This window comes from Salvelinus alpinus, chromosome 6, assembly GCF_045679555.1.
Source record: "Salvelinus alpinus chromosome 6, SLU_Salpinus.1, whole genome shotgun sequence".
In the NCBI taxonomy this organism is placed as follows: Eukaryota; Metazoa; Chordata; class Actinopteri; order Salmoniformes; family Salmonidae; genus Salvelinus; species Salvelinus alpinus.
The window spans coordinates 2,489,812-2,514,284 of NC_092091.1; the positions used below are offsets into that span (position 1 = coordinate 2,489,812).

Consider the following 24,473-nt stretch of genomic DNA (forward strand, 5'->3'; position numbering starts at 1 on the left):
GATCTGCACGCTTACCTCAGATTTTTGAGCAGGTCTCCCATTGACAAAAATAAATGCTATTTTAACAGAACACAAAGATAACAGTGTTCTGTTAAACAAAGGTTCTTCCGGTGGATTATAACAGTGTTTTGTTAAACAAAGGTTTTTCCTGATGTGACCGGTGTAGATTGCCTCTGTGGATAGAGCAGACAGGGTAGAGGAAGGGGGGGCAGGATGTTTATGAGGGGGAATGCAGAAGGAGAAGGAAGGGGGGCAGGATGTTTATGAGGGGGAATGCAGAAGGAGAAGGAAGGGGGGGCAGGATGTTTATGAGGGGGAATGCAGAAGGAGAAGGAAGGGGGGGGCAGGATGTTTATGAGGGGGAATGTAGAAGGAGAAGGAAGGGGGGGCAGTGGATGTTTATGAGGGGGAATGCAGAAGGAGAAGGAAGGGGGGGCAGGATGTTTATGAGGGGGAATGCAGAAGGAGAAGGAAGGGGGGGCAGGATGTTTATGAGGGGGAATGCAGAAGGAGAAGGAAGGGGGGCAGGATGTTTATGAGGGGGAATGCAGAAGGAGAAGGAAGGGGGACAGGATGTTTATGAGGGGGAATGAAGGAGGAGAAGGAAGGGGGCAGGATGTTTATGAGGGGGAATGCAGAAGGAGAAGGAAGGGGGACAGGATGTTTATGAGGGGGAATGCAGAAGGAGAAGGAAGGGGGGGCAGGATGTTTATGAGGGGGAATGCAGAAGGAGAAGGAAGGGGGGGAAGGATGTTTATGAGGGGGAATGCAGAAGGAGAAGGAAGGGGGGGGCAGGATGTTTATGAGGGGGAATGCAGAAGGAGAAGGAAGGGGGACAGGATGTTTATGAGGGGGAATGCAGAAGGAGAAGGAAGGAGGACAGGATGTTTATGAGGGGGAATGCAGAAGGAGAAGGAAGGGGGGCAGGATGTTTATGAGGGGGAATGCAGAAGGAGAAGGAAGGGGGGGCAGGATGTTTATGAGGGGGAATGCAGAAGGAGAAGGAAGGGGGGCAGGATGTTTATGAGGGGGAATGCAGAAGGAGAAGGAAGGGGGGCAGGATGTTTATGAGGGGGAATGCAGAAGGAGAAGGAAGGGGGGGCAGGATGTTTATGAGGGGGAATGCAGAAGGAGAAGGAAGGGGGGGGCAGGATGTTTATGAGGGGGAATGTAGAAGGAGAAGGAAGGGGGGGCAGTGGATGTTTATGAGGGGGAATGCAGAAGGAGAAGGAAGGGGGGGCAGGATGTTTATGAGGGGGAATGCAGAAGGAGAAGGAAGGGGGGGCAGGATGTTTATGAGGGGGAATGCAGAAGGAGAAGGAAGGGGGGCAGGATGTTTATGAGGGGGAATGCAGAAGGAGAAGGAAGGGGGACAGGATGTTTATGAGGGGGAATGAAGGAGGAGAAGGAAGGGGGCAGGATGTTTATGAGGGGGAATGCAGAAGGAGAAGGAAGGGGGACAGGATGTTTATGAGGGGGAATGCAGAAGGAGAAGGAAGGGGGGGCAGGATGTTTATGAGGGGGAATGCAGAAGGAGAAGGAAGGGGGGGGAAGGATGTTTATGAGGGGGAATGCAGAAGGAGAAGGAAGGGGGGGGCAGGATGTTTATGAGGGGGAATGCAGAAGGAGAAGGAAGGGGGACAGGATGTTTATGAGGGGGAATGCAGAAGGAGAAGGAAGGGGGGCAGGATGTTTATGAGGGGGAATGCAGAAGGAGAAGGAAGGGGGGCAGGATGTGTATGAGGGGGAATGCAGAAGGAGAAGGAAGGGGGGGCAGGATGTTTATGAGGGGGAATGCAGAAGGAGAAGGAAGGGGGGGCAGGATGTTTATGAGGGGGAATGCAGAAGGAGAAGGAAGGGGGGGCAGGATGTTTATGAGGGGGAATGCAGGAGGAGAAGGAAGGGGGGCAGGATGTTTATGAGGGGGAAAGAGAAGGAGAAGGAAGGGGGGCAGGATGTTTATGAGGGGGAATGCAGAAGGAGAAGGAAGGGGGGGCAGGATGTTTATGAGGGGGAATGCAGAAGGAGAAGGAAGGGGGGCAGGATGTTTATGAGGGGGAATGCAGAAGGAGAAGGAAGGGGGGGCAGGATGTTTATGAGGGGGAATGCAGAAGGAGAAGGAAGGGGGGCAGGATGTTTATGAGGGGGAATGCAGAAGGAGAAGGAAGGGGGCAGGATGTTTATGAGGGGGAATGCAGAAGGAGAAGGAGGGGGGGCAGGATGTTTATGAGGGGGAATGCAGAAGGAGAAGGAAGGAGGACAGGATGTTTATGAGGGGGAATGCAGAAAGAGAAGGAAGGGGGGGGCAGGATGTTTATGAGGGGGAATGCAGAAGGAGAAGGAAGGGGGGGGCATGATGTTTATGAGGGGGAATGCAGAAGGAGAAGGAAGGGGGACAGGATGTTTATGAGGGGGAATGAAGGAGGAGAAGGAAGGGGGCAGGATGTTTATGAGGGGGAATGCAGAAGGAGAAGGAAGGGGGACAGGATGTTTATGAGGGGGAATGCAGAAGGAGAAGGAAGGGGGGGCAGGATGTTTATGAGGGGGAATGCAGAAGGAGAAGGAAGGGGGGGGGCAGGATGTTTATGAGGGGGAATGCAGAAGGAGAAGGAAGGGGGGGGCAGGATGTTTATGAGGGGGAATGCAGAAGGAGAAGGAAGGGGGACAGGATGTTTATGAGGGGGAATGCAGAAGGAGAAGGAAGGGGGACAGGATGTTTATGAGGGGGAATGCAGAAGGAGAAGGAAGGGGGACAGGATGTTTATGAGGGGGAATGCAGAAGGAGAAGGAAGGGGGGGCAGGATGTTTATGAGGGGGAATGCAGAAGGAGAAGGAAGGGGGGGCAGGATGTTTATGAGGGGGAATGCAGAAGGAGAAGGAAGGGGGGGGGGGCAGGATGTTTATGAGGGGGAATGCAGAAGGAGAAGGAAGGGGGGCAGGATGTTTATGAGGGGGAATGCAGAAGGAGAAGGAAGGGGGGGGCAGGATGTTTATGAGGTGGAATGCAGAAGGAGAAGGAAGGGGGGGGGCAGGATGTTTATGAGGGGGAATGCAGAAGGAGAAGGAAGGGGGGGGCAGGATGTTTATGAGGGGGAATGCAGAAGGAGAAGGAAGGGGGACAGGATGTTTATGAGGGGGAATGCAGAAGGAGAAGGAAGGGGGACAGGATGTTTATGAGGGGGAATGCAGAAGGAGAAGGAAGGGGGACAGGATGTTTATGAGGGGGAATGCAGAAGGAGAAGGAAGGGGGGGCAGGATGTTTATGAGGGGGAATGCAGAAGGAGAAGGAAGGGGGGGCAGGATGTTTATGAGGGGGAATGCAGAAGGAGAAGGAAGGGGGGGGGCAGGATGTTTATGAGGGGGAATGCAGAAGGAAAAGGAAGGGGGGCAGGATGTTTATGAGGGGGAATGCAGAAGGAGAAGGAAGGGGGGGCAGGATGTTTATGAGGGGGAATGCAGAAGGAGAAGGAAGGGGGGGGGCAGGATGTTTATGAGGGGGAATGCAGAAGGAGAAGGAAGGGGGGCAGGATGTTTATGAGGGGGAATGCAGAAGGAGAAGGAAGGGGGGGCAGGATGTTTATGAGGGGGAATGCAGGAGGAGAAGGAAGGAGGACAGGATGTTTATGAGGGGGAATGCAGAAGGAGAAGGAAGGAGGACAGGATGTTTATGAGGGGGAATGCAGAAGGAGAAGGAAGGGGGGCAGGATGTTTATGAGGGGGAATGCAGAAGGAGAAGGAAGGGGGGGCAGGATGTTTATGAGGGGGAATGCAGAAGGAGAAGGAAGGGGGGCAGGATGTTTATGAGGGGGAATGCAGAAGGAGAAGGAAGGGGGGGCAGGATGTTTATGAGGGGGAATGCAGAAGGAGAAGGAAGGGGGGGGCAGGATGTTTATGAGGGGGAATGCAGAAGGAGAAGGAAGGGGGGGGCAGGATGTTTATGAGGGGGAATGCAGAAGGAGAAGGAAGGGGGGGCAGGATGTTTATGAGGGGGAATGCAGAAGGAGAAGGAAGGGGGGGCAGGATGTTTATGAGGGGGAATGCAGAAGGAGCAGGAAGGGGGGCAGGATGTTTATGAGGGGGAATGCAGAAGGAGCAGGAAGGGGGGGCAGGATGTTTATGAGGGGGAATGCAGAAGGAGAAGGAAGGGGGGCAGGATGTTTTTGAGGGGGAATGCAGAAGGAGTAGGAAGGGGGGCAGGATGTTTATGAGGGGGAATGCAGAAGGAGAAGGAAGGGGGGCAGGATGTTTATGAGGGGGAATGCAGAAGGAGAAGGAAGGAGGGCAGGATGTTTATGAGGGGGAATGCAGAAGGAGAAGGAAGGGGGGCAGGATGTTTATGAGGGGGAAAGAGAAGGAGAAGGAATTCAGCCAACTTTGCCAGCATCTTACCAGAATCCCCCCAGAAGCGGCCCGATGCAAATTTAAATAAATGTATACAAAATTACCCGATTTTAGTAATTTTAAATATTACTATTATACATTTTATACATACAAATTATACCGTGTCAGAGTGCATGCGCCTGGCCCACCACAGGAGTCACTACAGCGCGATGGGACGAGGACATCCCGGCCAGCCAATCCTTCCCCTAACTCGGACGACCCTGGGCCAATTGTTCGTCATCTCATAGGTCTCCCGGTCGCGCCCGGCATGGGTCTCGAACCAGCTTCTGTAGGAACGCAGTTTGCATTGTGATACAGTGTCTTAGAACGCTCCGCCACTCGGCAAAATAAATAAATAAATAAATGTTAATTTTTAAAGTAGCCCGTGTAATCATCTGCCAGAGAGTAGCCCTAATAGGCCCGAGCCCCAAGTAATAGATTTGGGCCAGATAACTCTCACCGGAATCGTCCTGAGCCCCAATAAATATATTTGGTCCAGATAACTCTTCCCGGAATCGTCCTGAGCCCCAATAAATATATTTGGTCCAGATAACTCTTACCGGAATCGTCCTGAGCCCCAATAAATATATTTGGTCCAGATAACTCTCACCGGAATCGTCCTGAGCCCCAATAAATATATTTGGTCCAGATAACTCTCACCGGAATCGTCCTGAGCCCCAATAAATATATTTGGGCCAGATAACTCACACCGGAATCTGCCCAAGCTCAATCCTCACATCCTAGCCATAAGTAACACTACCAAAGGCGGCCCAGACTCAGACAACATGACGTCGGCCCAGTACCCCGACTCCAAGCCGGAATCGGCCCAGATCCACTGTGCAAGCTGGGAAAGGTTTTTCCTGAGGAAGAGAACCATGTTCTGAACTTCTTAGGGCCAGCGGAACACCTGTCGACAACTTCCAGTGAAATTGGAGGGCGCACAATTCAAATAAATAATCATTAAAATTATTGGGGCTACAGACCTGATCACCGACAACGATGAGACAGCCTATAGGGAGGAGGTCAGAGACCTGGTTGTGTGGTGCCAGGTCAACAACCTCTCCCTCAACGTGATCAAGACAAAGGAGATGATTGTGGACTACAGGAAAAAGAAGACCAAGCACGCCCCCATTCTCATCGACGGGGCTGTAGTGGAGCAGGTTGAGAGCTTCAAGTTCCTTGGTATCCACATCACCAACAAACTAACATGGTCCAAGCACACCAAGACAGTTGTGAAGAGAGCTCGACAAAACCTATTCCCCCTCAGGAGACTGAAAAGATTTGGCATGGGCCCCCAGATCCTCAAAAGGTTCTACAGCTGCTCCATCGAGAGCGTCCTGACTGGTTGCATCACTGCCTGGTATGCAACTGCTCGGCCTCCGACCGCAAGGCACTACAGAGGGTAGTGCGTACGACCCAGTACATCACTGGGGCCAAGCTTCCTGCCATCCAGGACCTCTATACCAGGCGGTGTCAGAGGAAGGCCCTAAAAATTGTCAGACTCCAGCCACCCTAGTCATAGACTGTTCTCTCTGCTACCGCATGGCAAGCGGTACCGGAGCGCCAAGTCTAGGTCTACCTACATCAACTAACCGGTGCCTTCGCACATTGACTCTGTATCAGTACCCCCTGTATATAGTCTCGCTGTTGTTATTTTACTGCTGTTCTTTAATTACTTTTATTTCTTATTCTTATCCGTAGTTTTTTTTAAACTGCATTGTTGGTTAGGGGCTCATAAGTAAGCATTTCACTGTAAGGTCTACTACACCTGTTGTATTCGGCACATGTGACTAATAAAATTAGATTTGATTTGAAGATGAGCAATCTAACCTGAGTCTAACCTGTTCTCTCCACCAATAGGAATGGCACAGCTGTCTGCGTCTACTCCATGGAAGAGATCGACAGGATATTCCAGAACTCTCTCTTCAGGGGATACAGTGAAGAGATTCCCAAACCAAGACCCGGAACAGTAAGGAATTCTGCTTTTTTTCCTCCATCTTCCAGGACTAGAAACATATTTTCTATTCTGCAGCTACATGTACATCTCTGCTCTCGTTTTAACGAAGGAGTCTGTTGTCTTCTTATTCTGGAGAATCAGAAATATTTCAGCCAGTGTCATGTGGACCATAAATAACAAGTGACTGAAAACAAAGGAAAGTTTGAGAGTCGTTATTCCAGGGTGGATAGGAGGAAAATGTGTCTCTGTGTGCCTTATAGGAACATCAGTATTCCACAGACATGGCACCCTATTCCCTATATAGTGCACTACTTTCCAAAGCCCTGGTCAAAGGTAGTGCACTACATAGGGAATAGGGTGGCATTTGAGGACACACCCTAAAGCTGAACCCTCCCTGGCCTGGCCTGTATAGCTGACTAAAGCATGGAACCATGAGGCTCTACAGCTCAGAGTTCACATCAGTTTCCACATGTCTTTCTAAAGCTGTGGCTGGGGCTGTGGCTGCTGCAGTCATGACACATAATATCTCCAACTGTGACTCATAGTTGCCTGTATGTGCTGCGCCTGTCGAGTAGATTGCGCCTGACAACAGCATTAGAGCAACCACATATCCTGAGGCGGCATTTATTGTAGCTGGAGATTTTAACAAAGCAAATTTGAGGAAAAGGCTACCGAAGTTCTACCAACACATTGACTAGTAAATCGCGCTGGTAAAACGTTGGACCACTGCTACTCAACTTTCTGAAATGCCTACAAGGCCCTCCCGCGCCCTCCCTTCGGCAAATCTGACCACGACTCCATTTTGCTCCTCCCTTCCTATAGGCAGAAACTCAAACAGGAAGGACCGGTCCTAATGACTATCCAACACTGGTCTGACCAATCGAAATCCACGCTTCAAGATTGTTTTGTTCACGCGGACTGGGATATGTTCTGGGTAGCTTCAGAGAATAATATTGACAAATACACTGATAAGTGAGTTTTCAGGAAGCGTATAGGAGATGTTGTACCCACTGTGACTATTAAAACCTACCCTAACCAGAAACCGTGGATAGATGGCAGCATTCGTGCAAAACTGAAAGCGCGAACCACCGCATTTAACCATGGCAAGGTGACTGGGAATATGGCAGAATACAAAACAGTGTAATTATTCCCTCCGCAAGGCAATAAAACTGGCAAAACGTCAGTATAGAGACAAAGTGGAGTCACAATTCAACGGCTCAGACACGAGACGTATGTGGCAGGGTCTACAGACAATCACGGACTACAAAAGGAAAACCAACCCGCTACGTCACGGACACCGATGTCTTGCTTCCGGATAAGCTAAACACCTTCTTCGCCCGCTTTAAGGATAACACAGTGCCACTGACGCGGCTCGTTAGCAAGGACTGTGGCCTCTCGCTCTCCGTGGCAGACGTGATTAAGACATTTAAGCGTGTTAACCCTCGCAAGGCTGCCGGCCCAGACGGCATCCCTAGCCACGTCCTCAGAACATGCGCAGACCAGCTGGCTGGTGTGTTTACGGACATATTCAATCTCTCCCTATCCATGTCCCCACATGCTTCAAGATGGCCACCATTGTTCCTGTACCCAAGAAGGCAAAGATAACTGAGCTAAATGACTACCGCCCCGTAGCACTCACTTCTGTCATCATGAAGTGCTTTGAGAGACTAGTCAAGGATCATATCACCTCTACCTTACCTTACCTGACACCCTAGACCCACTCAAATTTGCTTACCGCCCCAATAGATCCACAGACGATGCAATTGCCATCACCCTGCACACTGTCCTGTCCCATCTGGACAAGAGGAATACTGATGTAAGAATGCTGTTCATTGACTACAGCTCAGCCTTCAACACCATAGTGCCCTACAAGTTCATCACTAAGCTCAGGGCCCTGGGTCTGAACTCCTCCTTGTGCAACTGGGTCCTGAACTTCCTGACGGGCCGCCCCCAGGTGGTGAAGGTAGGAAACAACATCTCCACCCCGCTGATCCTCAACACAGGGGCCCCACAAGGGTGCGTTCTCAGCCCTCTCCTGTACTCCCTGTTCACCCACGACTGCGTGGCCACGCACGCCTCTAACTCAACCATCAAGTTTGCAGATGACACAACAGTAGTAGGCCTGATTACCAACAACGATGAGACAGCCTACAGGGAGGAGGTGAGGGCTCTGGGAGTGTAGTGCCAGAAAAATAACCTCTCACTCAACGTCAACAAAACAAAGGAGATGATCGTGGACTTCAGGAAACAGCAGAGGGTGCATCCCCCTATCCACATCGACGGGACCCCAGTGGAGAAGGTGGAAAAGCTTCAAGTTCCTCGGCGTACACATCACTGACAAACTGAAATAGTCCACCCACACAGACAGTGTGGTGAAGAAGGTGCAACAGCGCCTGAAATTTGGCTTGGCACCTTAAACCCTCACAAACTTTTACAGATGCACAGTTGAGAGCATCCTATCTGGCTGTATCACCGCTTGCTACGGCAACTGCACCGCCCGCAACCGGAGGGCTCTCCAGAGGGTAGTGAGGTCTGACACATCACTGGGGGCAAACTACCTGCCCTCCAGGACACATACAGTCGTGGCCAAAAGTTTTGAGAATGACACAAATATACATTTTTACAAAGTCTGCTGCCTCAGTTTGTATGATGGCAATTTGCATATACTCCAGAATGTTGTGAAGAGTGATCAGATGAATTGCAATTAATTTGCCATGCAAATGAACTGAATACTCCAAAAAAACATTTCAACTGCATTTCAGCCCTGCCATAAAAGGACCAGCTGACATCATGTCTCTCGTTAACACAGGTGTGAGTATTGACGAGGACAAGGCTGGAGATCACTCTGTCATGCTGATTGAGTTCGAATAACAGACTGGACGCTTCAAAAGGAGGGTGGTGCTTGGAATCATTGTTCTTTCTCTGTCAACCATGTTACCTGCAAGGGAACACGTGCCGTCATCATTGCTTTGCACAAAAAAGGGCTTCACAGGCAAGGATATCAACCATTTATCGGATCATCAAGAACTTCAAGGAGAGCGGTTCAATTGTTGTGAAGAAGGCTTCAGGGCGCCCAAGAAAGTCCAGCAAGCGCCAGGGATCGGGGTACCACCGGTACAGAGCTTGCTCAGGAATGGCAGCAGGCAGGTGTGAGTGCACCTGCACGCACAGTGAGGCGAAGACTTTTGGAGGATGGCCTGGTGTCAAGAAGGGCAGCAAAGAAGCCACTTCTCTCCAGGAAAAACATCAGGGACAGACTGATATTCTGCAAAAGGTACAGGGATTGGACCGCTGAGGACTGGGGTAAAGTCATTTTCTCTGATGAATCCCCTTTCTGATTGTTTGGGGCATCGGAAAAAAGCTTGTCCGGAGAAGACAAGGTGAGTGCTACCATCAGTCCTGTGTCATGCCAACAGTAAAGCATCCTGAGACCATTCATGTGTGGGGTCACTCACAATTTTGCCTAAGAACACAGCCATGAATAAAGAATGGTACCAACACATCCTCCGAGAGTAACTTCTCCCAACCATCCAGGAACAGTTTGGTGACGAACTATGCCTTTTCCAGCATGATGGGGCACATTTCCATAAGGCAAAAGTGATAACTAAGTGACTCGGGGAACAAAACATTGATATTTTGGGTCCATGGCCAGGAAATTTCCCAGACCTTAATCCCATTGAGAACTTGTGGTCAATCCTCAAGAGGCGGGTGGACAAACAAAAACCCACAAATTCTGACAAACTCCAAGCATTGATTATGCAAGAATGGGCTGCCATCAGTCAGGATGTGGACCAGAAGTTAATTGACAGTATGCCAGGGCGGATTGCAGAGGTCTTGAAAAAGAAGGGTCAACACTGCAAATATTGACTCTTTGCATCAACTTCATGTAATTATCAATAAAAGCCTTTGACACTTATGAAATGCTTGTAATTATACTTCAGTATTCCATAGTAACATCTGACAAAAATATCTAAAGACACTGAAGCAGCAAACTTTGTGGAAATTAATATTTGTGTCATTCTCAAAACTTTTGGCCACGACTGTACACCACCCGATGTCACAGGAAGGCCAAAAATATCATCAAGGACAACAACCACCCGAGCCACTGCCTGTTCACTTCGTTATCATCCAGAAGGCGAGGTCAGTACAGGTGCATCAAAGCGAGGACCGAGACTGAAAAACAGCTTCTATCTCAAGGCCATCAGACTGTTAAAACAGCCATCACTAGCCGGATATCACCCGGTTACTTAACCCTGCACCTTAGAGGCTGCTGCCCCATATACATAGACATGGAATCACTGGTCACTTTAATAATGTTTACATACTGCTTTACTCATCTCATATGTACATACTGTTTTCTATTCTTCAGTATTTTAGTCAATGCCACTCCAACATTGCTGGTCCTAATATATATTTCTTAATTCCATTATTTTACTTTTAGATGTGTGTGTATTGTTGTGAATTGTTAGATACTACTGCACTGTTGGAGCTAGGAACACAAGCATTTCACTACACCCGCAATAACATCTGTTAAACATGTGTATGTGACCAATAACATCTGTTAAACATGTGTATGTGACCAATAAAATGTGATTTCTACCACTACTGACACCCTTGTAGGTTTATGTGTTTCTGTTAGAGGAAGTTGTTCAGACAATAAACCACCTATCTGTTTTTCCTCCACCCTGACCCTGACCCTACAGTCCTCCTGCTCTTCCTTTTGGGAAGCGTCAATATATTCTATTGTTTTGTCTAAGTTCCTTATGTGACTAAGACGTGTTGTATATGCTACAACAAAACAACAGACTAAGGCCGGCTGTGCTTCCTGACTCCCTTTACCAGGAAGCAAGTGACTTTTCTTCTGACTTTTAAAGACATATTTATATACACGGTTTAACATATATAAGAGTGTTAATATTTATATATGTGTTTTAAGAAATGTTAAATTACTTATAGGAGTATTAACAAAAGCAGGTTTTATGCCCTTATTTGGACTAAGTGATTTCCTGTGACCTATTGAGAAGCGTAAACACCAACACGACATAGGATGTTATACTGGAATATTTATGTTAGCAGCCCATGTCTCCGTAATCTTTGGTGGACAGACTACATAACATGCATCTGATCAAACTATGCAAGATTTGGTCCTGTGATAAACAACATAAATGTCTCATTAACCATATTATTTGCTGCGAAATTACGATTTTATTCACTTATTTGGCAAAGGCTTCTATCAAATGGGGTGCTTATCTGGGTAAAGACCTGTTCTCCTGTCTTATCTCCTCAGTGTCTCTAACAGTAAATACCTGTTCTCCTGTCTTGTCTCCTCAGTGTCTCTAACAGTAAATACCTGTTCTCCTGTCTTATCTCCTCAGTGTCTCTAACAGTAAAGACCTGTTCTCCTGTCTTATCTCCTCAGTGTGTCTCTAACAGTAAAGACCTGTTCTCCTGTCTTATCTCCTCAGTGTCTCAAACAGTAAAGACCTGTTCTCCTGTCTTATCTCCTCAGTGTGTCTCTAACAGTAAAGCCCTGCCATTGGCTACGGTGAACGTGATAAAGGATCACCCAGAGATGACAGACTGGATCCATTCCATCCAGCCTTACACCCCATTCTACGTCTCTAACTATAACTACACCAAGATAGTTGTGGACAGAGTACAGGCGTCAGACTACACCACGCACAACGTCCTGCTGCTAGCAACTGGTAGGTGATGTCTGGGCTCCATGTCTGGAAATAAACACTCTGGATTGTTAGGCCACGCCCTGCGATAGACTAGCTGTCTTATGCTACAGAAACCCTATGAAGAAACCTTAATACCAGGGCATTAATACCAGGGCAGTAATACCAGGGCAGTAATACCAGGGCAGTAATACCAGGGCATTAATACCAGGGCAGTAATACCAGGGCAGTAATACCAGGGCAGTAATACCAGATAATTAATACCAGGGCAGTAATACCAGGGCAGTAATACCAGGGCAGTAATACCAGATAATTAATACCAGGGCAGTAATACCAGGGCAGTAATACCAGGGCATTAATACCAGGGCAGTAATACCAGATAATTAATACCAGGGCAGTAATACCAGGGCAGTAATACCAGGGCATTAATACCAGGGCAGTAATACCAGGGCAGTAATACCAGATAATTAATACCAGGGCAGTAATACCAGATAATTAATACCAGGGCAGTAATACCAGGGCAGTAATACCAGATAATTAATACCAGGGCAGTAATACCAGGGCAGTAATACCAGGGCAGTAATACCAGGGCAGTAATACCAGATAATTAATACCAGGGCAGTAATACCAGGGCAGTAATACCAGGGCAGTAATACCAGGGCATTAATACCAGGGCAGTAATACCAGGGCAGTAATACCAGATAATTAATACCAGATAATTAATACCAGGGCAGTAATACCAGGGCAGTAATACCAGAGCAGTAATACCAGGGCAGTAATACCAGGTAATTAATACCAGAGCATTAATACCAGGGCATTAATACCAGGGCAGTAATACCAGGGCAGTAATACCAGATAATTAATACCAGATAATTAATACCAGGGCAGTAATACCAGAGCAGTAATACCAGGGCAGTAATACCAGGTAATTAATACCAGAGCATTAATACCAGGGCAGTAATACCAGGGCAGTAATACCAGGGCAGTAATACCAGGGCAGTAAGGGCAACATTCTCTAGGGTGCAGGGTAGAGTACCGGGTGGTAGCCGGCTAGTAACAGTGACTAAGGTTCAGGGCAGGGTCCTGGGTGGTAGCCGGCTAGTAACAGTGACTAAGGTTCAGGGCAGGGTACTGGGTGGTAGCCGGCTAGTGACAGTGACTAAGGTTCAGGGCAGGGTACTGGGTGGTAGCCGGCTAGTGACAGTGACTAAGGTTCAGGGCAGGGTACTGGGTGGTAGCCGGCTAGTAACAGTGACTAAGGTTCAGGGCAGGGTCCTGGGTGGTAGCCGGCTAGTAACAGTGACTAAGGTTCAGGGCAGGGTACTGGGTGGTAGCCGGCTAGTAACAGTGACTAAGGTTCAGGGCAGGGTACTGGGTGGTAGCCGGCTAGTAACAGTGACTAAGGTTCAGGGCAGGGTCCTGGGTGGTAGCCGGCTAGTAACAGTGACTAAGGTTCAGGGCAGGGTACTGGGTGGTAGCCGGCTAGTAACAGTGACTAAGGTTCAGGGCAGGGTACTGGGTGGTAGCCGGCTAGTAACAGTGACTAAGGTTCAGGGCAGGGTACTGGGTGGTAGCCGGCTAGTAACAGTGACTAAGGTTCAGGGCAGGGTACTGGGTGGTAGCCGGCTAGTAACAGTGACTAAGGTTCAGGGCAGGGTACTGGGTGGTAGCCGGCTAGTAACAGTGACTAAGGTTCAGGGCAGGGTACTGGGTGGTAGCCGGCTAGTAACAGTGACTAAGGTTCAGGGCAGGGTACTGGGTGGTAGCCGGCTAGTAACAGTGACTAAGGTTCAGGGCAGGGTACTGGGTGGTAACCGGCTAGTAACAGTGACTAAGGTTCAGGGCAGGGTCCTGGGTGGTAGCCGGCTAGTAACAGTGACTAAGGTTCAGGGCAGGGTACTGGGTGGTAGCCGGCTAGTAACAGTGACTAAGGTTCAGGGCAGGGTACTGGGTGGTAGCCGGCTAGTAACAGTGACTAAGGTTCAGGGCAGGGTACTGGGTGGTAGCCGGCTAGTAACAGTGACTAAGGTTCAGGGCAGGGTCCTGGGTGGTAGCCGGCTAGTAACAGTGACTAAGGTTCAGGGCAGGGTACTGGGTGGTAGCCGGCTAGTAACAGTGACTAAGGTTCAGGGCAGGGTACTGGGTGGTAGCCGGCTAGTAACAGTGACTAAGGTTCAGGGCAGGGTCCTGGGTGGTAGCCGGCTAGTAACAGTGACTAAGGTTCAGGGCAGGGTACTGGGTGGTAGCCGGCTAGTAACAGTGACTAAGGTTCAGGGCAGGGTCCTGGGTGGTAGCCGGCTAGTAACAGTGACTAAGGTTCAGGGCAGGGTACTGGGTGGTAGCCGGCTAGTAACAGTGACTAAGGTTCAGGGCAGGGTCCTGGGTGGTAGCCGGCTAGTAACAGTGACTAAGGTTCAGGGCAGGGTACTGGGTGGTAGCCGGCTAGTGACAGTGACTAAGGTTCAGGGCAGGGTACTGGGTGGTAGCCGGCTAGTGACAGTGACTAAGGTTCAGGGCAGGGTACTGGGTGGTAGCCGGCTAGTGACAGTGACTAAGGTTCAGGGCAGGGTACTGGGTGGTAGCCGGCTAGTGACAGTGACTAAGGTTCAGGGCAGGGTCCTGGGTGGTAGCCGGCTAGTAACAGTGACTAAGGTTCAGGGCAGGGTCCTGGGTGGTAGCCGGCTAGTAACAGTGACTAAGGTTCAGGGCAGGGTCCTGGGTGGTAGCCGGCTAGTGACAGTGACTAAGGTTCAGGGCAGGGTACTGGGTGGTAGCCGGCTAGTGACAGTGACTAAGGTTCAGGGCAGGGTACTGGGTGGTAGCCGGCTAGTGACAGTGACTAAGGTTCAGGGCAGGGTACTGGGTGGTAGCCGGCTAGTGACAGTGACTAAGGTTCAGGGCAGGGTACTGGGTGGTAGCCGGCTAGTGACAGTGACTAAGGTTCAGGGCAGGGTCCTGGGTGGTAGCCGGCTAGTAACAGTGACTAAGGTTCAGGGCAGGGTACTGGGTGGTAGCCGGCTAGTAACAGTGACTAAGGTTCAGGGCAGGGTCCTGGGTGGTAGCCGGCTAGTAACAGTAACTAAGGTTCAGGGCAGGGTCCTGGGTGGTAGCCGGCTAGTAACAGTGACTAAGGTTCAGGGCAGGGTACTGAGTGGTAGCCGGCTAGTGACAGTGACTAAGGTTCAGGGCAGGGTCCTGGGTGGTAGCCGGCTAGTAACAGTGACTAAGGTTCAGGGCAGGGTCCTGGGGGAGGCTAGTAACAGTGACTAAGGTTCAGGGCAGGGTCCTGGGTGGTAGCCGGCTAGTAACAGTGACTAAGGTTCAGGGCAGGGTCCTGGGTGGTAGCCGGCTAGTAACAGTGACTAAGGTTCAGGGCAGGGTACTGGGTGGTAGCCGGCTAGTGACAGTGACTAAAGTTCAGGGCAGGGTACTGGGTGGTAGCCGGCTAGTAACAGTGACTAAGGTTCAGGGCAGGGTACTGGGTGGTAGCCGGCTAGTAACAGTGACTAAGGTTCAGGGCAGGGTCCTGGGTGGTAGCCGGCTAGTAACAGTGACTAAGGTTCAGGGCAGGGTCCTGGGTGGTAGCCGGCTAGTGACAGTGACTAAGTTCAGGGCAGGGTCCTGGGTGGTAGCCGGCTAGTGACAGTGACTAAGTTCAGGGCAGGGTCCTGGGTGGTAGCCGGCTAGTGACAGTGACTAAGTTCAGGGCAGGGTCCTGGGTGGTAGCCGGCTAGTGACAGTGACTAAGTTCAGGGCAGGGTCCTGGGCAGAGGCTGGCTAGTGGTGACTGTTTACCAGTCCAATGGACTGGAGATAGAAGCTGTTTCTCAGTGTCTTCCAGCTCGAGCAGCCAAGGCTCTTGGACGGCTACTTACTTACTGCCAGGTCTCTGCAAACAGGCCTATTTCAGCTTGTAAATGACTGTTTACCTTTCTGTATCTCCTTCCCCAGACACTGGAATGATCCATAAGATCTTAAATGATCATTTTAAACCTTTCATCATCTCAGAGACTCATCTCTCCAACCACTCTGATGTCATCAGATCCATGAAACTGGACTCTAGAAAGGTACTGGCAGGGGTGGCAGGGTAGCCTAGTCGTTAAGAGCGTTAAGAGCCAGTAACGAATGGTTGCTGGTTCGAATCCCAGAGAAGAATAGGTGTTAAATCTGTCAATGTATGTACTCTTGAGCAAGGGACTTAACCCTAATTGCTCCTGTAAGTCACTCTGGATAAGAGCGTCTGATAAATGACTAAAATGTACTGTGATCAAGTTATTTTGGATATGACGAGAAGGATGGTATTCAGAAGAGTGGTGTTCAGTATAGATATACACTGAGTGTACAGGTTATATGAGATATGACCTAGGCCCTATGTGATCAGGTTACTGTGTATTCTGAAAGTATTCAGTAGAGCGGTGTTCAGTATAGATATACACTGAGTGTACAGGTTATATGAGATATGACCTAGGCCCTATGTGATCAGGTTACTGTTCATCCTGAAAGTAGACCCCTTCACTTCCTCCATGTTTTTCCTCATCAATCGACACACAATACCTCATAATGACAAAGCAAAAACTGTTTTTTTAGAAATGTTTGCACATGTATTAAAAATGTGGCAGGCTGTACACCAGGCTGTATACCAGGCTGTACACCAGGCTGTATACCAGGCTGTATACCAGGCTGTACACCAGGCTGTATACCAGGCTGTACACCAGGCTGTATACCAGGCTGTATACCAGGCTGTATACCAGGCTGTATACCAGGCTGTACACCAGGCTGTACACCAGGCTGTATACCATTGGCTCGAGTGTCTTATTGCTTTTACAAAACAGTCCGCATTGACATCCAATTAGCATAATAATATCTCTTTAACAATCTGTCATTTTATCTTTTTTGTTTAAGCTAATAGCATTAAGCCCCCCCAAAAAACACAGGGCTTAGACTCTGCTGGTATTAAGATAGATATTGTTGAAATGTGAAATATATGTGATGGGATGTTTTTAGTATTAACTAGCATCTTTCTGTCTATGTGCAGAGGAGGCTGGTGGTGGGTTTGTCAGAGCAGATCTCCATTCTGGACCTCCAGAGGTGTCATGACTATAACGGATCCTGTGGTGAGTGTGTTCTGGCCAGAGACCCGTACTGCGCCTGGACAGAGGCTGGGTGCAAACCCACCGTCCCGTAAGTCTAAAGTTTCCTCTTTGGCTCCTCCTCAAATGACCAAACATGGCTGTTCCATGAGCTGTATCTTTCAATCAACTTTATTTATAGGACCTTTTAACAGCAGCAGTTTACACAAAGAGCTTTTTACAGTAACCGGCCTAGAACCCAAAGAGCCTTTTACATTCCCAGGCCAAAGAATGAATGCCCCCCCCCAAAAAAAGAATGACATAGCCTCCTTCACTCATGCTGCCAAACATAGCCTCGTAAAACTGACTATCCTACCCATCCTTGACTTCGGTGATGTCATTTACAAAAGAGCCTCCAACACTCTACTCAACAAATTGGATGTAGTCTATCACAGTGCCATCCGTTTTGTCACCAAAGCCCCATACACTACCCACCACTGCGACCTGTATGCTCTCGTTGGCTGGCCCTCGCTTCATACTCGTCGCCAAACCCACTGGCTCCAGGTCATCTATAAGTCTTTGCTAGGTAAAGCTCCGCCTTATCTCAGCTCACTGGTCACCATAGCAGCACCCACCCGTAGCACACGCTCCAGCAGGTATATCTCACTGGTCATCGCCAAAGCCAATTCCTCCTTTGGCCGCCTTTCCTTCCAGTTCTCTGCTGCCAATGACTGGAACGAACTGCAAAAAACACTGAAGCTGGAGACCCATATCTCCCTCACTAGCTTTAAGCACCAGCTGTCAGAGCAGCTCACAGATCACTGCACCTGTACATAGCACATCTGTAAATAGCCCATCCAACTACCTCATCCCCATACTGTATTTATTTATTTATCTTGCTCCTTTGCACCCCAGTATCTCTACTTGCACATTCATCTTCTGCACATCTACCATTCCAGTGTTTAATTGCTATATTGTAATTACTTCGCCACCATGGCCTATTTATTGCCTTACCCTCCTTATCCTACCTCATTTGCTCACACTGTATATAGACTTTCTACTGTATTATTGACTGTATGTTTGTTTACTCCATGTGTAACTCTGTGTTGTTGTTTGTGTCGAACTGCTTTGCTTTATCTTGGCCAGGTCGCAGTTGTAAATGAGAACTTGTTCTCAACTAGCCTACCTGGTTAAATAAAGGTGAAATAAAAATAATAATGAATAAAAAAGAGCATTTTACAGTAACCGGCCTAGACCCCAAAGAGCCTTTTACAGTAACTGGCCTAGACCCCAAAGAGCCTTTTACAGTAACTGGCCTAGACCCCAAAGAGCCTTTTACAGTAACTGGCCTAGACCCCAAAGAGCCTTTTACAGTAACTGGCCTAGACCCCAAAGAGCCTTTTACAGTAACTGGCCTAGACCCCAAAGAGCCTTTTACAGTAACTGGCCTAGACCCCAAAGACAGTAACTGGCCTAGACCCCAAAGAGCCTTTTACAGTAACTGGCCTAGACCCCAACGAGCCTTTTACAGTAACCGGTCTAGACCCCAAAGAGCCTTTTACAGTAACCGGCCTAGAGCCCAAAGAGCCTTTTACAGTAACCGGCCTAGACCCCAAAGAGCCTTTTACAGTAACTGGCAGGACCACTTTTGGTTCTTCTTTATATACCTAGCATTGCTGTCTACTGTATCTAAACTGATATAGCCTCAGTGATGGTCTTAGTGAACGGAATGTGTTGATTAAAATGCTGTTTTTCTTTTCACAGGGGAGGTATTCAAAATATTGATGGAGGACAAACTAATGTGTGTCCTAAAACAGCAGCAGTTAAAATACCAGAAGGTATACTGTACATCGACATCTCACACACTGATAATAATACAATCAATCAATCAATTAATCAATCAATCAATCAATTAATCAAATGAGTCAATCTGATGCCTGGACCACTGTTAGTTGATTTGGAATGTATTGAATGAATAGGCTAGATTTTCATTCCCCTACCTTGTTAAGTACATTTCTCCAACTCTTTCTCCAGAACCGAAGAAGCCCACCAGCAACAGGACCAGACGTGACACCCAGCCCTCCTCGTCCCTGAACGCCCTCGGTGCCTCGGTCCACTCTGTGCCCCTGGGCGTCCCCTTCTACCTGTCCTGTCCCATAGACTCCTACCACGCCCACTACAGCTGGGAACACCTGGGCAAGACACGCCCCTGTCTGCGGCTGCAGGCCAGCTGTCTCCATCTCATCCCCTCCATGCAGACAGAGCACTATGGGGACTACCAGTGTGTCTCCAAGGAGAGAGACTACACCAGGGTGGTAAGGGTGGTCCGAGCTACACAGCTGCTAAGTAACCCAAGCATAATAAGCAGGCCTGCCAGACCGGTGAGACCCATCAGTACTAACATAGAGGACTCTGAGAGCAACGGAGCAACAGCTGTTATGGCAATGCAAGCGGGATGGTTCGTGACCTTTGCAGCTTTGGACATTGTCGTGCAACTTCTGCAATAAAATCATGTCCACATGGACTTCTGCTCTCTATAACGGATCCACAGAGCATTCAGAAAGTATTCAGACCCCTTGACTTTTTCCACATTTTGTTACATTACAGCCTTATTCTAAAATTGATTAAATTAAAATCCTCATCAATCTACACACAATAACCCATAATGACAAAGCAAAAACAGGTTTCTAAAAATGTTTTGCTAATGTATTAAAAATCAGAAATACCTTATTTACATAAGTATTCAGAGCCTTTGCTATGAGACTCGAAATGGATTTCAGATGCATCCTGTTTCCATTGTTCATCCTTGAGATGTTTCTACAACTTGATTGGAGTCCACCTGTGGTAAATTCAATTGATTGGACATGATTTGGAAAGGCACAAATCTGTCTATATAAGGTCCCACAGTTAGCAGTGCATGTCAGAGCAAAAACCAAACCATGAGGTCGGAGGAATTGTCCGTAGAGCTCCGAGACAGGATTGTGTCGAGGCACAGATCTGGGGAAGGGTACCAAAACATTTCTGCAGCATTGAAGGTCCCCAGAACACAGTGGCCTCCATCATTCTTAACTAAAATAAGTTTGGAACCACTCTTCCTACAGCCGGCCGCCCGGCCAAACTGAGCAATTGGGGGAGAATGGCCTTGGTCTGGAAGGTGACCAAGAACCCGATGGTCACTCTGACAGAGCTCCAGAGAGAACCTTCCAGGAGGACAACCATCTCTGCAGCACTCCACCAATCAGGCCTTTATGGTAGAGAGGCCAGACGGAAGCCACTCCTCAGTAAAAGACACATGACAGCCCACTTGGAGTTTGCCAAAAGGCACCTAAAGGACTCTCAGACCATGAGAAATAATATTGAACTTGAAACAATCACATCTGGAGGAAACCTGGCACCATGCCTACGGTGAAGCATGGTGGTGGCATCATCATGCTGTGGGAATGTTTTTCAGCGGCAGGAACTGGGAGACTAGTCAGGATCAAGGGAAGATGAACAGAGCAAAGTACAGAGAGATCCTTGATGAAAACCTGCTCCAGAGCACTCAGGACCTCAGACTGACAGGACAACAACCCTAAGCACACAGCCAAGACAATGCAGGAGTGGCTTCGGGACAAGTCTCTGAATGTCCTTGAGTGGCCCAGCCAGAGCCCGGACTTGAACCCGATCAAACATCTCTGGAGAGACCTGAAAATAGCTGTGCAGCGATGCTCCCCATCCAACCTGACAGAGGTTAAGAGGATTTGCAGAGAATAATGAGAGAAACTCCCCAAATACAGGTGTGCCAAGCTTGTAGCGCCATAGCCAAGAAGACTCGAGGCTGTAATCGCTGCCAAAGGTGCTTCAACCAAGGTCTGAATACTTATGTAAATGTGATATTTCTGTTTTTTTTTATTTCTTTGCAAACATTTCTAAAAACCTGTTTTTGCTTTGTCATTATGGGGTTTTGTGTGTAGTCTGCTGAGTAAAAAAAACAATTTAATACATTTTAGAATAAGGCTGTAATGTAAAAAAAAGGAAAAGTCAAGGGGCCTGAATTCTTTCCGAAGGCACTGTATAAGGGGGTGGTTATGGGAGAAAGTTTAACCTGGGTCACATTCATTAGGGCACACCGTAACAAAACATTTAAAAACCCTCCTTGTTTCAGTCAGTTTCCTTCCGTTTCCTTCTGTACTGATTGAACACGACCCAGATCAGACTGCTTTCTAAAGGGGATGTTAGGTAGCAGGAGCCAGAGCTTTCTTTACCTCTATGTTAGATAGCAGCGGGACTCTTGGTGGAAGGAATTGTGTTGCGTAGAAGAAAATCCCTCCAAAAATAACCACATGCTTGCTGATCCAGGGCAGAAGGCTCAGGATTAGAGCAGTTAAGGACAGTTAGATTGTTCGTCACTTGGGGGTAAACAGTTGGCTAAAGAGGCTCTGTCATACAGACTCCCGTTGCATTAGAAAGGTCCAGCAGTACTGACTCCGTCACAGCCGCTGTGTGTTTATTGACGCCTTGGCCCTTTTGTACCCACTGAGACTTGGCAATGACCTGCAGCACTGCTTAGCTCTACCAGTTCATTTGAGGTCTCCTGGTACGTGACAATGGCATGCAACAGCTTGGTCCAGAACCAGAAACACGTCCTCTGATAACAGTTGAGATATTATCAGAGGAAAGGGTGTGGTGGTCTCTAGGGCGAAACAACAGAGAATAGTTAACACTAACCATTTTCCTGAGAAATGGACTCTTCTGTCCTAACTCCTCCTGGACTGGACTTCACAACATCAACACTTAGCAGTGTCCTCCTCCTCCTCCTCCTCCTCCTCCCGGTGTCATTGAGTTATGAGGCTGAACATACACACACACACACACACACACACACACACACACACACACACACACACACACACACACACACACACACACACACACACACACACACACACACACACACACACACACACACACACACACACACACACACACACACACACACACACACACACACACACATATATAGACACACAACCACCCAAGTGCTGGGGGTAAATCATGTTTTTGGCACCACAAGGATGGAGTAGGACTGAATAAGGACAAGTGGATCTGTATCAATGGAGGAAGGGGAGGTCCATCCTCCTCAGTGGAGGAAGGGGAGGTCCATCCTCCTCAGTGGAGAAAGGGGAGGACCTTCCTCCTCAGTGGAGGAAGGGGAGGACCATCCTCCTCAGTGGAGGAAGGGGAGGACCATCCTCCTCAGTGAAGAAAGGGGAGGACCATCCTCCTCAGTGGAGAAAGGGGAGGACCATCCTCAGCCACCATACAGACTTGATTAGACCAGTGAGCAACATAATTTTTATTTATTAAAAAATATATATATTTCACCTTTATTTAACCAGGTAGGCCAGTTGAGAACCAGTTCTCATTTACAACTGCGACCTGGCCAAGATAAAGCAAAGCAGTGCGACACAAACAACAACACAGAGTTACACAAACAGACATACAGTCAATAATACAGTAGAAAAATCTATACACAGTGTGTGCAAATGAAGTAAGATTAGGGAGGTAAGGCAATAAATAGGCCATAGTGGCAAAATAATTACAATTTAGCTATTAAACACTGGAATGGTAGATGTGCAGAAGATGAATGTGCAAGTAGAGATACTGGGGTGCAAAGAAGCAAGATAAATAAATACAGTGTGGGGATGAGGTAGTTGGGTGGGCTATTTACAGATGGGTTATGTACAGGTGCAGTGATCTGTGAGCTGCTCTGACAGCTGGTGGTTAAAGCAAGTGAGGGAGATAAGTATTTCCAGCTTCAGAGATTTTTGCAGTTCGTTCCAGTCATTGGCAGCAGAGAACTGGAAGGAAAGGCGGCCAAAGATGGTGTTGGCTTTGGGGATGACCAGTGAGTTATACCTGCTGGAGCGTGTGCTACAGGTGGGTGTTGTTATGGTGACCAGTGAGCTGAGATAAGGCGGGGCTTTACCTAGCAAAGACTTATAGATGACCTGGAGCCAGTGGGTTTGGCGACGAGTATGAAGCGAGGGCCAACCAACGAGAGCATACAGGTTGCAGTGGTGGGTAGTATATGGGGCTTTGGTGACAAAACTGATGGCACTGTGATAGACTACATCCAGTTTGTTGAGTAGAGTGTTGGAGGCTATTTTGTAAATGACATCGCCGAAGTCAAGGATCGGTAGGATAGTCAGTTTTACGAGGGTATATTTGGCAGCATGAGTGAAGGATGCTTTGTTGCAAAATAGGAAGCCAATTCTAGATTTAACTTTGGATTGGAGATGCTTAATGTGAGTCTGGAAGGAGAGTTTACAGTCTAACCAGACACCTAGGTATTTGTAGTTATTCTGTCATTATATCAAACTGTATATTGTTTGTTGTATTTATTTATAGGGGACAATGCGCATTAATCAACATCAATACTACAATAATGCAACATCCATGTAAATGTGCCGGGGTTAGCCGAAAGCTAATTAGCACCCGTAGTCCCAGGGCAGGTACAATAATCAGTGCAGCTTCTCTAGTCCAATGGCGTTGCATTCCAGTATATTGTAGCTTTAACAGAGTAGTCCGATTGGCCGATTTTACTGTGTTTAAAAAGGGACAACGTTTTCCCCTCTAGTTACTGCCCCTGTTATCCTGGAGGTGCTCTCATTGAGCATGTCATGCCGGCATGGGGGTGGAGGGGCAACACCATGCAGGATCCTAATGACAAGGCTTACATCTACATACTGCTAAAAGCTGTCCAGACTAAATAAATTATGTTTGTAAATGACAATGGTGGTGTTTGGTTTATTATCATAAATATTCAGTGTTTGTAGAGTGATTCAATTGGTTTCAGAATAGTAGCTCCTGCTTGTGACCAGCATGTGAGGCGACATTTCAGCTGTGAGAAGATCACAGCAGGACTCCAGAGGCAGGAAAGGTCTGATCAACCTGAAGGTGGATATTATGAAAAACAAAGTACCGTTTTCAACAGAGAGTTCATCTTGTAGATTACTGTCATATTTTAATGACAGAGCAGTGTCTGATTTGGGAGCTATTATTTTCTCTGTCATTTAATCACTTGTGTCACTTTAAACCCTCCATAGTCCTCCACTGGAGTCAACATGTCTCACTTTAAACCCTCCATAGTCCTCCACTGGAGTCAACATGTCTCACTTTAAACCCTCCATAGTCCTCCACTGTAGTCAACATGTCTCACTTTAAACCCTCCATAGTCAACATGTCTCACTTTAAACCCTCCATAGTCAACATGTCTCACTTTAAAACCTCCATAGTCAACATGTCTCACTTTAAACCCTCCATAGTCAACATGTCTCACTTTAAAACCTCCATAGTCAACATGTCTCACTTTAAACCCTCCATAGTCAACATGTCTCACTTTAA

General features: G+C 48.1%; 1 protein-coding gene across 2 annotated transcripts in view; it reads left to right on the forward strand.

Moving 5' to 3' along the window:
- sema7a (semaphorin 7A (JohnMiltonHagen blood group)) overlaps window positions 1–23,862 on the forward strand; it is a 69,873-nt gene extending 46,011 nt beyond the window's left edge. For both annotated transcript variants that reach the window (XM_071405136.1, XM_071405137.1), the window contains exons 9-14: window positions 6,241–6,349; window positions 11,847–12,042; window positions 15,970–16,085; window positions 17,054–17,199; window positions 18,852–18,925; window positions 19,122–23,862. In XM_071405136.1, coding sequence (XP_071261237.1) covers window positions 6,241–6,349; window positions 11,847–12,042; window positions 15,970–16,085; window positions 17,054–17,199; window positions 18,852–18,925; window positions 19,122–19,594 — 1,114 coding nt within the window. In that variant the 3' untranslated portion in view covers window positions 19,595–23,862. The remainder of the gene's footprint in view (window positions 1–6,240; window positions 6,350–11,846; window positions 12,043–15,969; window positions 16,086–17,053; window positions 17,200–18,851; window positions 18,926–19,121) is intronic.
- Window positions 23,863–24,473: the final 611 nt, after the last annotated feature.